Raw genomic sequence first — 12,492 nt, 5'->3', positions numbered from 1 at the left:
CCCCCCAACTGCTTCCGTGGGGCAGCATCTCTCCCCAAAATAAACATCCTCCAGCCTTGCGTGCTGCGTCACCATTTCCAAAGTGTTCGGAGCAAACAAAACAGGGGAAAAAAAAAAGGAAAAAACCCAACGACAAACCAACGACAACCTCCCAAAGGAAATTTCCAAGAAGAAAAACGGCGCTATTATATCCCTTAAATTATAAACGGGTTGAATTAGGAGAAACTGAGGGGAGTTTATGGGAGCCAGCAGCTCGCACAGCGCAGCACCAGCATCGCCTGCCAGGCTGGGGCTCGGGTCATGGCAAAGCTGGGTGCTGTAAGCTCTTGATGTTGGCTTTTGTCCCCCTTCTCCTCGCTCATCTTTCCAAGCTTCACAGCAGTTTCCAGCCCTGTGCCACAACCAGAAGCAACAGCACCTCATTCATTAAGGAGAAGGACCTCCACTGCCACCCTCCCCACTGCTTCCACCTTGCTGTGTACAATAAGCCTTATTTAGCATAAACCCCAAAATCCAGCTTCCCAAAGAGAATCATGCATTGCCTGGGACCCACAAAACCAGGCTGAACCTCTTCCCGGCTCCCCTTGTGCCCGCTGCTCCTTTGGGCTGCCCTTGCCATCAGTAAAAAGGCAATAACCCCTTTTTTGGGGAATTACCCAAGGCCAAACCCAGTGCAGAGCAGGAGATGCCATGAGATGGGAACAGCCACATGCCCAGAAGGGACCGAGGACATCCTGCATCTGCTTCTTCTTATATTGCTTTCTACCAACTCTGGTTTTAAACCAAATTCAGTGATTGATTTTTCTTTTTTTTCCTGCAGCTCTACTGTATCTTACAAACGTAATCCTGGGGATTTTCACCGCATGAAGCGTCTCCCATAACGAGAACACCAGACCACTCAAAACCACAGCAGGGCAAAGCATCCGAGGGCCGGTGCCCCAACCCAAACCCACCAGCGCTGGGTGGGTGCAACATCTTCCAGCTCAGCCCTTAAACCACAAATTTCACCCACGGGTGACAAGCAGAGGACACTGGCTCAGCTACAGCACCAAGGAAATGCCACCGGCACGGAGCACGTTGGGGTCTGATGGCAGCAAGGGAGAAGGGAAAGCAGGGGAGCAGCTTGGGGAGCCCCAAACAGACACCACCAGTGTCCCCCCTCACCCTACGGACATCGCAGCATCACCACGGAAATCCCCCCACGCGCCCGCCCGGGATGTTTATAAAGCCTCCAGCCGCGTGGGCTGGCTCCCAGTTCGGGGAGCCAAACAAGAATTTAAATTAATGAGAGCTTTGACCCTTCAGCACGTTGTCGGGGGGGGAAAAAAAGAAGAAAAAAAAAAAAAAGAAGAAAAAAAAAACCCAACCCCAACCATCACGCCAGTCCTGCCTGCAGTGCCACGCGAGTGGCTGGAAATCAGCTGCTGCTTCATTTTTCCAGGAAAATTCTGCCTGTTGCTTCAGCGGTGCCGGTGAGATCGTGGGAAGCCCAAATGAGCCAGCCCCAATTCCAGCACAATATTTCAATAAATAAATAAATCTATATATATTGAATATAGATACTCAAATATATACATTACAGGTAGGTCTTGCCATGGATTTACAGGCTCGACACGGACTTTCCCTCCCGGGGAGAGGAGGGGCAGCCTGGGGATGTGCTAGACCAGGGGAAGGCACTGCTGGGTGGGGGGGAATTGGGCTACCAGGGACCAACAGGACTTCTGAAGGTGGCATTTGGGCTTCTCGGCCACCCAAAACACTCAATAAACTGTGGGGCATCGGATGCCACATTCAGCCATCCCCTGGGCCGGAGGGAGCAGGACCAGCACCCACAGCCCATCCAGCGGGGGAAGGATGTGACACCGCACACGGGTGTAACGATGACCCGCACGTAACGACGAGACGACAGTGATTTTATTGGTAATTGCCTTTTGCTCTGGGAGGGCATGTTTAAAGGGGATTTTTAAAAATTACACTGCTCCTGGAGGACATTTAAGCAATTAGCCCTGGCTGTCATTAAACACGCTTTAAAATCCATCAAGACCCGTCCTGATAGGAGCCAGCGGGACAAATAATGTCCATTGCTAGCGCCGGGACAGCGTCCCCCCTCCAAGAGAGGGGACTGTCCCTAGTGTCCCCACCGGCCACATCGCTTTGGGGCAGGCAGGACCCACGCTGAGGGTTACATCTCACCGACTGGGAAGGTATTTCTCTGTCCCCCCCCATCCACCTCGGAGACTTTTGAGGTCCCTTTTTCCACAGGCACCTTGTTAGCGGCGAGGTGCCCGGCCAGCTGGAGCTGCCTGAGCGAAAAGCCCCGGAAACCACATCAACCGCAGCGGGGCGAAAGCCAGGGGTAGGGACACAGCTTGAATTTCAACTTGTGGTTTTGTTTTGTTTTTTTTTTTTCTAATCACTTTGAGCAAACACCGGTATCAGCGGAGCCGGCGGATGTGACCCGAGCCACAACCAGGTACGGGAGCTCTGTGGCACGGCCCCGCGCTCGCCCAGTAACTGGTGTGTGCATCAGAGGTGGAGATTTCTGCCCCACACGGGCGACTTGCTCGTGGCACGATGGCTTTAACCTGCCCGTGCCACCTGGATAAACCCTAATCCCTTATCCAGCACCAGCCCGCGGCTGCATCCTCTCCATCCCGAGCCAGCGTGGGGTGAAGCCACACAACTCGTGCCAGGAGGGGTTTATTGCTTCGCTAACGAAGCTTCATTAGCAGGCATGGTCAGCACCAACGCTGGTGGTACAGCGAGTAACTGCGGTCCAGGGCACTCACAAAACGCCCAGAAATACCCTCAGACATCTAAACACCCCCCAAAAGTCCCCAAATTCCTCATCGCTGCTCGATGTGTGGGTGCCCCTGTGGCGCAGCCCAACACCCCCCAAAAGTCCCCAAATTCCTCATTGCTGCTTGATGTGTGGGTGCCCCCGTGGCACAGCCATCCTAGGCAGGCAACAGAGGGGGGGCTCTGGGTTTTGGGGGACCCCAGATGTCACCCTGCCAATCACCCACTGCCAACCAGCGCCCACTGAGGCCACATCTCCATCCCCCAAAGGTGAGTGCCAGTGCACCCCCAGCCCCATCATAACCTGGTCCAGCTGCTGCCTCGTAATCGCTGCCCCATTTCTCCCCACATCCCCAAATCCCCCTTTTTTTTTTGCTGCTTTTCACGCCAGTATCTTTTTGCCCAAGTCTCAAAGCAACAGAGCTGGGGGGGGCAAACAGCCCCTGGCACGGTCCAGGGCACCCAACTCCTGCCCGCATCCTGGCTGTGCCAGCAGCCCTCACCCCGCTGAGTCTGCTCCCTCCAAATTTTTCTCCCCCCCTTTCCCTGCTTCCAACCAGTTAGTCCCGGGCAGAACAAGCTCCCACCACCAGCCACCTCCTCCCCTGTTTTATTTTACCGACAAAACCCCAGGGCACCTGCTGGAAAAGCTCCTCACGTAGGCACGCCGGCACCACCACATCCACCGGCATCGCCGCCCCAGCTCCGCTTTCCCGGATAATCCGGCGCCTGCCACGGTTTAGTCCCACTTATAAAAGAAGCAAAGAGCAAACCGGGGGCTCCCGCAGTGGGGGGAGGTATCCACAGCAGGAATTTAGCTTCCCCCACCCCAATCAGGGCGTCGCATTCTCGCTTTTCTTAAGCCTGGCCTAGGCGGGCACGCAAATATAACGTAGGAAAATTATAGCAGGCTTTCTGTCTAGTGCAAGGAGAGACGGATGAGGATCAAGTGCCCTTCAGAGGCTGCGTCTCCATCTCCCCCAGGATAAACACTTTCATGTCACGGCGGCTGCTGGGGGGGGGTGGCTGTGCCTGCAGAGCTCGAGCAGCGCAGCCCCGGGCTCCAGACAAGTTTCCCCGCCGCAATCTCACGGCAGGCAGGCGCAGAACCTCTCGCTTCCAGCAACTGCCTCTTCATTTATTAAATAAAAGGGAGAAAAAAAAAAAAAAGAAAAAAGGAAAAAAAAAAAAAAGGCAGTGGGGAGGGAAATAAGTATTATTCGAAGCGTTGCCACTGTTGCAGGGAAGGGATGCTGTGAGCATGGAAAGCCGTGATGGTTGAGCCCGATCCTGCCCCGGCGGCCCCATATAGATGGTTTTGGGGGTGGTGAAGCTGGAGATGAGCATCATGGTGGAGGATGGGTGACCGATGGGGACCTGGGTGCCTGCATGGCTCCTGGGGTCGAGCCTCCCACCCTTGGTAGAGGGGGGGATGCCCAGCACCCCTTCCCGCACAGCCGGGTGCTCCGCAGTTCCTAGAAGAAGAGGAGGCAGCGGGGGCACGGACCCGGCCTCTCACGCGCCAGGGCTCGGGTTGCACTTCCCAGAAGCGGGCGACCGGGAGAAGCCAAAATTAGCAGGTGATGACTAATTCTGCCCCTCCGTACATCCCCTGCCCCAGCAACCGCCCACAGGGAACCGCGGCGGCTCCACCATGGCAAGGAGATGCCGGCAACCCCTCGCCTAGAGGAAAAACCAACCCAAAAGTCCCAGGAGGACCTCCAGGGAAGGTCTTGGGGTTGCACCGAGCTCGGTGGCCCAGCCCCGTGTCCCCTCGCACCCCTCTATGGAGACCCGGGTCCAACTCTGTGGCCCCAAAAGGGGTGCTGGGAAGGAAGGGAGATACAGTTTCCAGCCTCTGGTTCGGCGGCGCGTAAACTAATGCTGGGGTTATTTAAAGCCCGAGTTTGAGCAGCGTTCAGCTACTGGTTGCGTGATCAGGATAAAAAATCGCAATCCTAATTCCTGGCCCCCCGGTGCCTATGGCAACTGGTATCCATCTCCTTGGAAACTAATCTCGTGGTATTTGAACAATGTACCAAGGGCCTTTAATCTCCCAAACACTGTAAATCTTTATTCTAGCCTGCTCTCCTCCTACCCCAAGAGCCAACATAAAAAGCCTGTTGTTTTCCGCGCAGTCACCGAGAGCCTAACTTGAATTTTATATTACATAGGCGCATGCTTTTTTGCCTTTTTTTTCCCTTCTTTTTTTTTTTTTTTCCTCTCTAAATTAAAGAAAAATCCCATGAGTACGATGCCCGCAGGTGCTGCAGCACCAGCCACACATCCTGGTACGAGGTTTGCTTTCTCCAAACGGTGCCTGATGCTCTGTCTCGGCTGTTTGTGTGCCCACCTTGGGTCCCTCTAACTGGGTGCAGCTCCAGGTATTATTATTAATTATTATTATTACTATTATTATTAATTATCTAGCAAAAAACAACCCCAAACTGCAAATACACAAAGACACAGCACCTGGGCTGGGGGTAACAAGTTTGCACGGGCTCAGAGGAGGACGGTCCACCCCGGTCCTCACCATGAGAGTGGATGCTGGTGGGCACCTCATTGTCCTCCTCAACGGTCAATCCTGATGCTTTTTTCTTTTGCAAACCCGTTGTTGATGGTGCCAAACCCCTGCTCCCAGGCAGGACTGGGGTGGCCCCATCCCACCCACGCTGACCCCAGCCCACGGCCACCACCGCTCATCACCCACCTTCTGCTCTGCTCAGGTAATTAATTACCTCTGCGTAAGGAGGTCTCTGATAGAGAGCCGCTACCTAATCTCATTATGCTTTAATTTTATCTCTGATATTCCTCTCTGGTTGCTGGTGTGTCAGCAGCAAGTATTCCCCGTGTTACAGGACAGGCTATTTGCTAATCCCAGGCTTGACCCTACGCCACATAAATAAGCTCAATAAAAGAATAAAAGGGCTTTCTGAGGGGATGAAAGGAGGCTGGGAGATGGCAGCATCCTGCGCCCTGAGCTCCCCGCTCCTGCCCCCTCCCTTCTGCCTTATTTTATTTTAGGGGATGAGTCCGAAAGGTGACAGCATGTCCCGGGTCACCCCAGCATCTGCCTTCTGCTCCAGCCCCATAGCAGGGAGCACGGTGCCGGGAGCCAGTGCCAGTTCCACCACCTCGATACCTGCCCAGAATGGGGCACCCCGCGCCGGCAGGTGACACCACCAGCCACGGAGGAGTGTTTGGTGACACCAACCATGCCCCCGCCCCGCTGTGACCCTTCGAGGAGCCGGGCAGTGCCGCCGGGGAGGAGGGATGCTGTCCCGGCCGGTTGGGATCCCCATTTCCTCCCCGCCAAACCCCGCCATTACCGCGGCGCTATCAGGGCTCGGCATCACCAACAGCTGCCAGACACAAACAGCCGCGGGGGCTGCCTGGCCCCCACCCACCCCGGGCAGGCATCGCCCTCCATCATACAATCACAGAATCATAAAATCATCATCTGGGTCAGAAGGGACCTTTAAGGTCATCTAGTTCGACCCCCCCGCAGTCAGCAGGGACACCCCCAACTAGACCAGGTTGCCCAGGGCCTGGTCGAGCCTCATCTTGAATATCTCCAGGGATGGGGCCTCAACCACCTCCCTGGGCAACCTGTTCCAGTGCTCCACCACCCTCACAGTAAAGAACTTATTCCTAATGTCTAATCTAAATCTGCTTTTCTCCAGTTTAAAGCCATTTCCCCTCGTCCCATCACTACAGGCCTTTCTAAACAGGCTCTCCCCAGCCTTCCTGTAGCCCCCTCAGGTACTGGAAGGCCGCTATTAGGTCTCCCCGGAGCCTCCTCTTCTCCAGGCTGAACAACCCCAGCTCCCTCAGCCTGTCCTCGTAGCAGAGGTGCTCCAACCCCCTGATCATCCTCGTGGCCCTCCTCTGGACCTGCTCCACCAGGTCCATGTCTTTCCTCTATTGAGGGCTCCAGACCTGCACACAATACTCCAGGTGAGGTCTCACCAGAGCAGAGTAAAGCGGCAGAATCCCCTTTCTGGACCTGCTGGCAACACTTCTTTTGATGCAGCCCAGGATGGGATTGACCTTCTGGGCTGCAAGTGCCCACTGCCTGCTCATGTCCAGCTTCTCGTCCACCAGCACCCCCAAGTCCCTTTCCTCAGGGCTGCTTTCTGATACCTCATCCCCCAGTCTGTACTGATGGTGAGGATTATTCTGGCCCAGGTGCAGAACCCTGCACTTGGTCATGTTGAACCTCATGAGGTTCACCTGAGTCCACCTCAGCGCCGAGATGACACCCCAGGAGCCACCGGGTCCGGCTTCAGCTTTCCCAGGCCCCATCATCACGACTGGGGCCACCACACTGGGTCCTACCATGCTGCTCCCACATCCCACAGCTCTGTGGTTGGGGAGGGGGGTCCCCAGGGGGTCCCCAACCTGTAATCGGGCTCCCAGTGGCTGGTAGAGCCATGCACCTCCAGCCGGGGTGTCCCCACCAGCGTGACCATCCCTACAGCCCTTAGTGGGAGGAGATTCGCTGATGTCTAATAGAGCTTGGGCGCACATGGTGAAATGTCCCCCCACCGTATTCATGGGGGGGAAGTCGGGTGTTTTTAACACCCGTGCACTACGAGAGGTGCCACAGCCCTGGGTGGCCGCCAGACAGACGGACGGGGACAAACCCACACCCAGAGACAGTGATGACACACCAGGCGCCTTCCAAACGCCCCATTCCCCAGCGACGCCTCGGTTCCCCGGGGAGCTGCCCATGTGCATCGGGTGCCTCCACCCGGGAACGGCCACGGACCATCCTGGGGGGGTGTCCCCAGTGGTGTCTTGACCCCCCAGCGGGGTTTGAGGTGTGCTGGGGTGGGGAGGGCAGTGGGAGAGGCTCTGAGAGCCGGTGATTGGAGCCGTGACTCAAAGGTCGGTGTGAAGGCTGGCCACGGGGAGCCCTGCGAGGGTTGCCCTGGGCCAGCCAGGATCCGTCCCTAAAATACAGCCGGTGCCTCTCCCGGATGCTTCTGCTCGGAGTCACTCGGGGACAAGGTGACCTGGATGCTGCCACCTCCTCCCTCCCGGGATATGCTGGTGCTCAGGCTCCAACGCGGTGGCCTGGACCAGCAGTTCCCTTCCCTGGATGCCTCGACCCCCTTGAAGCACACGAGCTCCTTCTTTCCCAGGGGAAAACTCACCCTGGATCATTCCCTATAACCTTGGGTTCCTATAACTGGGTCCCTCACCCTCAACTCACCCCTCCTGCAGCCCACCAGCCCTGCCCTCTCCTCTCGCTCACCCCCGTTTCAGGACAGTTTAACAAGAGAAATGGGTTGTTAGAGGTGTCCCCCAACACCAGCCAGAAGGAGCCCCCCAAGAACACCAAGTCCCAACCCCAAGCACCCCTCGGCGCCAACACCTCCGTGACCACGACACGGGCACGGGGCCGGGGGAGCCCGAGGTCTCGCAGAAACACATGTTCCCCCTTGCTAAATTCCAGCTTAATTCTCATTTCCATTGTGTTATGAAACACATTATCTGTTGAAACTAAGTCAACAGTTGTTTGCATTTACGTGTAAACACAGCGAATATTAGGAACGGGGCCAGCATTATATTTGCATACGAAATGCTGCCTGCGCTGCCCTCTCTCCCTGGCTCTGCTCCATCCCTGCAGTCAGAGACACCGGGACGTGGGGAGATGGAGAAACCCAAGACCAGAGCAGGCTGAGAAGCAGCAAAAAAAAAAAAGCAAACAACAAAAAAAAACCCCCAACCTTGTTTTTCCCCCTATCTATTTTTATTTTTGTGCAGTGAGAAAAAAAAACACATCCCTTTAAACCCACATAACGCACCAACACGCTCACCCCTTCATCTCGGGCCCAAACTCAAACCGCTTCAAATTCCCAATGATACGCATATCTTATCGGGCCTGCTTTGCATAGCGCATAAATATTTATTTGCTTTTAATCCTGCAAAGCAAACCTGCCTCATGGCACGTTTCCCTTAATCGGCAGCTCCGGCGCCCGACAAAGTGCCAAAGGAAGCGGCGTCCCAAATTTGGAGCCTGATTTAAGTGGGAGGGCAGGGAAATCGGCACCCAACGCCCAGCACCCAACGCCCGCTGGGGTGCCCGGGGCAGGTTTAGGGGGTGCTGAGGTGGCTGTAAGGCACCCCGGTTCCTCGCCACCGGGGAAAGCACGAACCCGGCTCAGGCGCCCCATAAATAGCAGAAAATAAATTCATGTGCATCACAGTTTGGGTGTGGGAGGTGGCTCGATGCCGATTTAGCTCCGGGATGGTGGTGCTTCCAGGAGAGGTGATACCTCTCTGGACCAGCCCCTCAAAAAATAAAATTTAAAAAAAAAAAAAAAGAGATTTTTGGGGCTGTGCGAAGGGAAAGCACCCGGTCATGGGGAAGGCAGAGGGCACACAGCCTGTTTTTTGGGGTCACAGCTCGTTGTTTGCCACATGCGCTTGTTGGGTTGAAAAATGGAATCCCTTTGATGTCTCCATCCATGAGATGGGAAACAAGGGGCTGCACCACCAAGGACCACCTCAGGCTCTCCATCACCCCCATTCAGGATGCCACCAAGCACAGACCCGCACCCCAAACCCTGCCGAGACCCACACAGCCTCATACGCCACAAAACTTACAGAAACGCATAAAAAACGAGTATTTTCAAACCCCAAAAAACCCCAACACCAAAAGCCCCTATAATTACCTCTTGCTTCAGCCAGAAGGACGGGAAGCAGCGCGCTCGCCCGCATCCGTCCCCGCTCCGCCGCGATCAAAGCTTTCGGGTGGGGACCCACGGAGCCCGCGATGGTGAATTAATTTCTTAATCAATTCCCCTTCAATGGGTGGCAGCCAATTAGGACGCGGGCGCAGAGGGCCGGGCGGTGGGGGTGCCGAGTCGGGGAGCTGCGGGCAGGGCTCTTCGTGCCGCGCACAGCCTGGGAGCGGGTAAACACGGAGCTTCTTTATAATGGGCAAGTAAATATTTAAATAGGCGGGTTTATTTCGGCAGCTCTGCCGCCGGGCCTCATCCTCCGCCAAGTCGCTGACCCGGGTGGTGGAGCCCCAAAACCCGATGCAAAGCAAAACGCTGTTTTTCACCCCCAAGATGTGAGGAATTGCCTTAACCTCTCCCCGAGGCTGGTGGTCTGGGACCAGGAGGAGAAACTGCCTCTCCCACCCTACCAGAGGCTTTCCCTGGGCACCGAGTGATCCCGCATCTCTCCAGCATCTTCAAGGAGCAGCCCAAAACCGCGACTCGCAGGGATGTCAGCACCTCCAAGGAGAGGTACCGCTCCATCCCCACCAACGCCTCCCCAGCCCCCTGGCTCCTCAGACATGAACCCCCCCTCAAGAGGCAGCCCGGCTCTCCCCTGCATCCTTCCAGCTACTCAAAATACCAAGGGCAATAAAGAGAGACTCAAGCAGGAAGCAAAATCAATAGCGAGAAGGAAGGTTCTGGGCTTAAACGCCTTTTGTAGCATCACCGGTGAAAAACGGGTTAGTGAAGTGTCGGGGGGGGGGAAAGGCAGAAAAACCCTGGGTGCACCCACAGCACGTGGGTTTAAAAGCGACGGGGGGGCATCACTGCTGGTTTCTAGGGCTGGGGGGGGAGCACCTACAGGGGTGCACACCCAGCCTGGCAACCCCCTGAGCAAAGAGTAATGAGGAGGAGGAAGAGGAAGAGCATGGAGACCCTGGCACCATGCCCTGGCACCCCGATGCCAGCGTGCACCCCAGCCCTTTTGCTTTTGGGGGGTGCAGAGCTGCAGGTAGGGGGCACATGGGGACAGCCCGTGCCAGGAGGACATTTGCCCTCCCACCACCCTCCTCGCCCCGGCCCTGACGAGAGCCATCTCCCTTCCTGCTCCTCTTGTCCTGCGCCTCCAAAGGGATGGCTCCAGCTCCATCCAGCTCCATCTCAAAGAGATGGCTCCAGCTGCCGATGGCCATGGGCTTCCCTGCCCCAATGGGGCAGCATCAGGGGGAGCTGGGCACGTGTCACAGCAAAGCCCACCCCTCAGTCCGGGTGTGGATGAGACCCCCACGCCATGGGAAAGCCGGCATCCCAGAGCATCCTCATCAGCGGGTACCCACAGCAGCGACAGCCTCCGCGTTATTTTTAATTATCGGGTTTAAAATAATAAAAGGATGCCTACGTGCTCCGGCACATCGATGGCAACCCAGCACGATCCCAGCTGTTAAAAATAGCCCTTCCCAGCAGCGCGGCTGCCAGCCACCCACAGGCACCCTCACTCCCCTGGGATGGGGGGGTCTCCTCTCCATCCATCGGCATCACCGCGCCGGGTCCAGGGCGCGCCGGAAGGTCAGCGAGCATGAAAACATCCATCTTACATGCAGAACAAAAAATAAAACAAATCAACCAGGAGCCAGAAAAATATCCGGATTCCCCTGAATACTGGCAGTACCTGTGCTGCTAAGGGGAAGAGAGAAATAAATCAGGAGAAGGGAAATTTATCGGCGCCGAAGCCACAACCTGCTCTCAGGGAGCATTTAGAGAGGAGGGGAGGGGAAGGCAGCATCGCCCTCACCAGCAGCTGAAGTGGAGGAAACTTTTGCATGGCTGCGGCAGCGCCGGAGCCGGCTTTTTTATCCCGGAGAGCCCGGCGCGCAGGCAGCGATAGGGCTGGATTTCGGCAGGTGTAATTCCCACGGAGATAAAGACCTTGTTTTTCAACGAGCGGCGGCATCGTCGGTAAATTACAACAGCAAACATGGGGAAACAAAGAGGTTCTTCAAGAGAGAGCGTAATCCTCGGAGGGGCGGCGCGGGGAAAGCTGGCGGCCGGCTGCGGGAAGGCGCCGTGGCAGAGATGCGAGGCTGATCTCCTGCTCTCCCACCTCCCCAGAAAGGAATAAACCTTTGGCAGGTGGGGGGAAAAAAAATTAAATAACCCACCTGAACGATAAGTATTTGAGGGGCCCAGGATGGAGGGGAAGATTTTTGATGGGAGATATTGGGTGCCTGCTCTTCCCCGCAGCAGGATCCAGCAAGGAGCTGCGGGAAGGGCACGGGAAGATGCTGGATCCGTCCTGGAGCCAGGTCTTTGCTCAGGGGAAGCTGGATTGATCATCTCACAGGGCTCTCAGGTCACGCTCACCTCACCTCTGTCTCCCCACCCCATCCCCTTTTTAAATAAAATAAATAAATACAACCTGACACTAATTCTAATGGTTTTAATAAATGTTTAATGTCCTGTTAAAGGTCGCCCACCACCCGCTCCTGCCACAGCTGTGTATTAACATCACACCAGCCACTGGGGACCTGGGCAAAGTGACCTGAACCAATGCCTGGGACAGTCCTCTCCTCGGGGGTCCCCACGGGCAGCGGTGACAAGATGCCACGCGTGCCACAGACCCACAGCAAACCCCAACTAACTCCCCTTCTTTCCATGCAAACCCCCAGCCAAGTTTCTTCTGGGGGGCACCGGGGGCTGTTTGCATTTTGGAAGGGTGTGTGTGTGTGTGTGTGTGAAAATACCAAGCTCTAGCTGAGGGTAAAACGCTGTAATTTCACTTCAAGGGTTTCTAGGCATTTTTTTTTTTTTTTTCCCCAGAAAGACGAGATGAAATTACAGCCCGGTGATGCCCCTAAAGGGTGCGGAGCAATTTATTTTCAGTGATCCTCCTCTAATGAAGCTAATTTATAACCTTGTCAGAAGGCGCACGCAGACTTGGGGCACCGGCGCGGCTCCC

The 12,492-nt window shown here is 55.8% G+C and overlaps 1 protein-coding gene across 4 annotated transcripts in view; it reads right to left on the bottom strand.

The window, feature by feature from the left end:
• The window catches only part of GTF2IRD1 (GTF2I repeat domain containing 1), a 62,769-nt gene extending 51,055 nt beyond the window's left edge, over window positions 1-11,714 (bottom strand). For 3 of the 4 annotated variants that reach the window (XM_014953349.1, XM_014953352.1, XM_014953350.1), the window contains exon 1: window positions 3,438-3,525. In XM_014953349.1, coding sequence (XP_014808835.1) covers window positions 3,438-3,491 — 54 coding nt within the window. In that variant the 5' untranslated portion in view covers window positions 3,492-3,525. Of the gene's footprint in view, window positions 1-3,437; window positions 3,526-11,695 lie in introns of those variants that run through there. The other variant, XM_014953351.1, reaches the window with a different exon arrangement.
• Between the last annotated feature and the right edge of the window lie 778 nt (window positions 11,715-12,492).

The sequence above is a fragment of the Calidris pugnax genome, unplaced genomic scaffold (genome assembly GCF_001431845.1).
Source record: "Calidris pugnax isolate Ruff unplaced genomic scaffold, ASM143184v1 scaffold133, whole genome shotgun sequence".
NCBI lineage: Eukaryota > Metazoa > Chordata > Aves > Charadriiformes > Scolopacidae > Calidris > Calidris pugnax.
The sequence above is the reverse complement of the archived record's forward strand: the minus strand, read 5'-3'. Positions and strand labels throughout refer to the sequence as shown.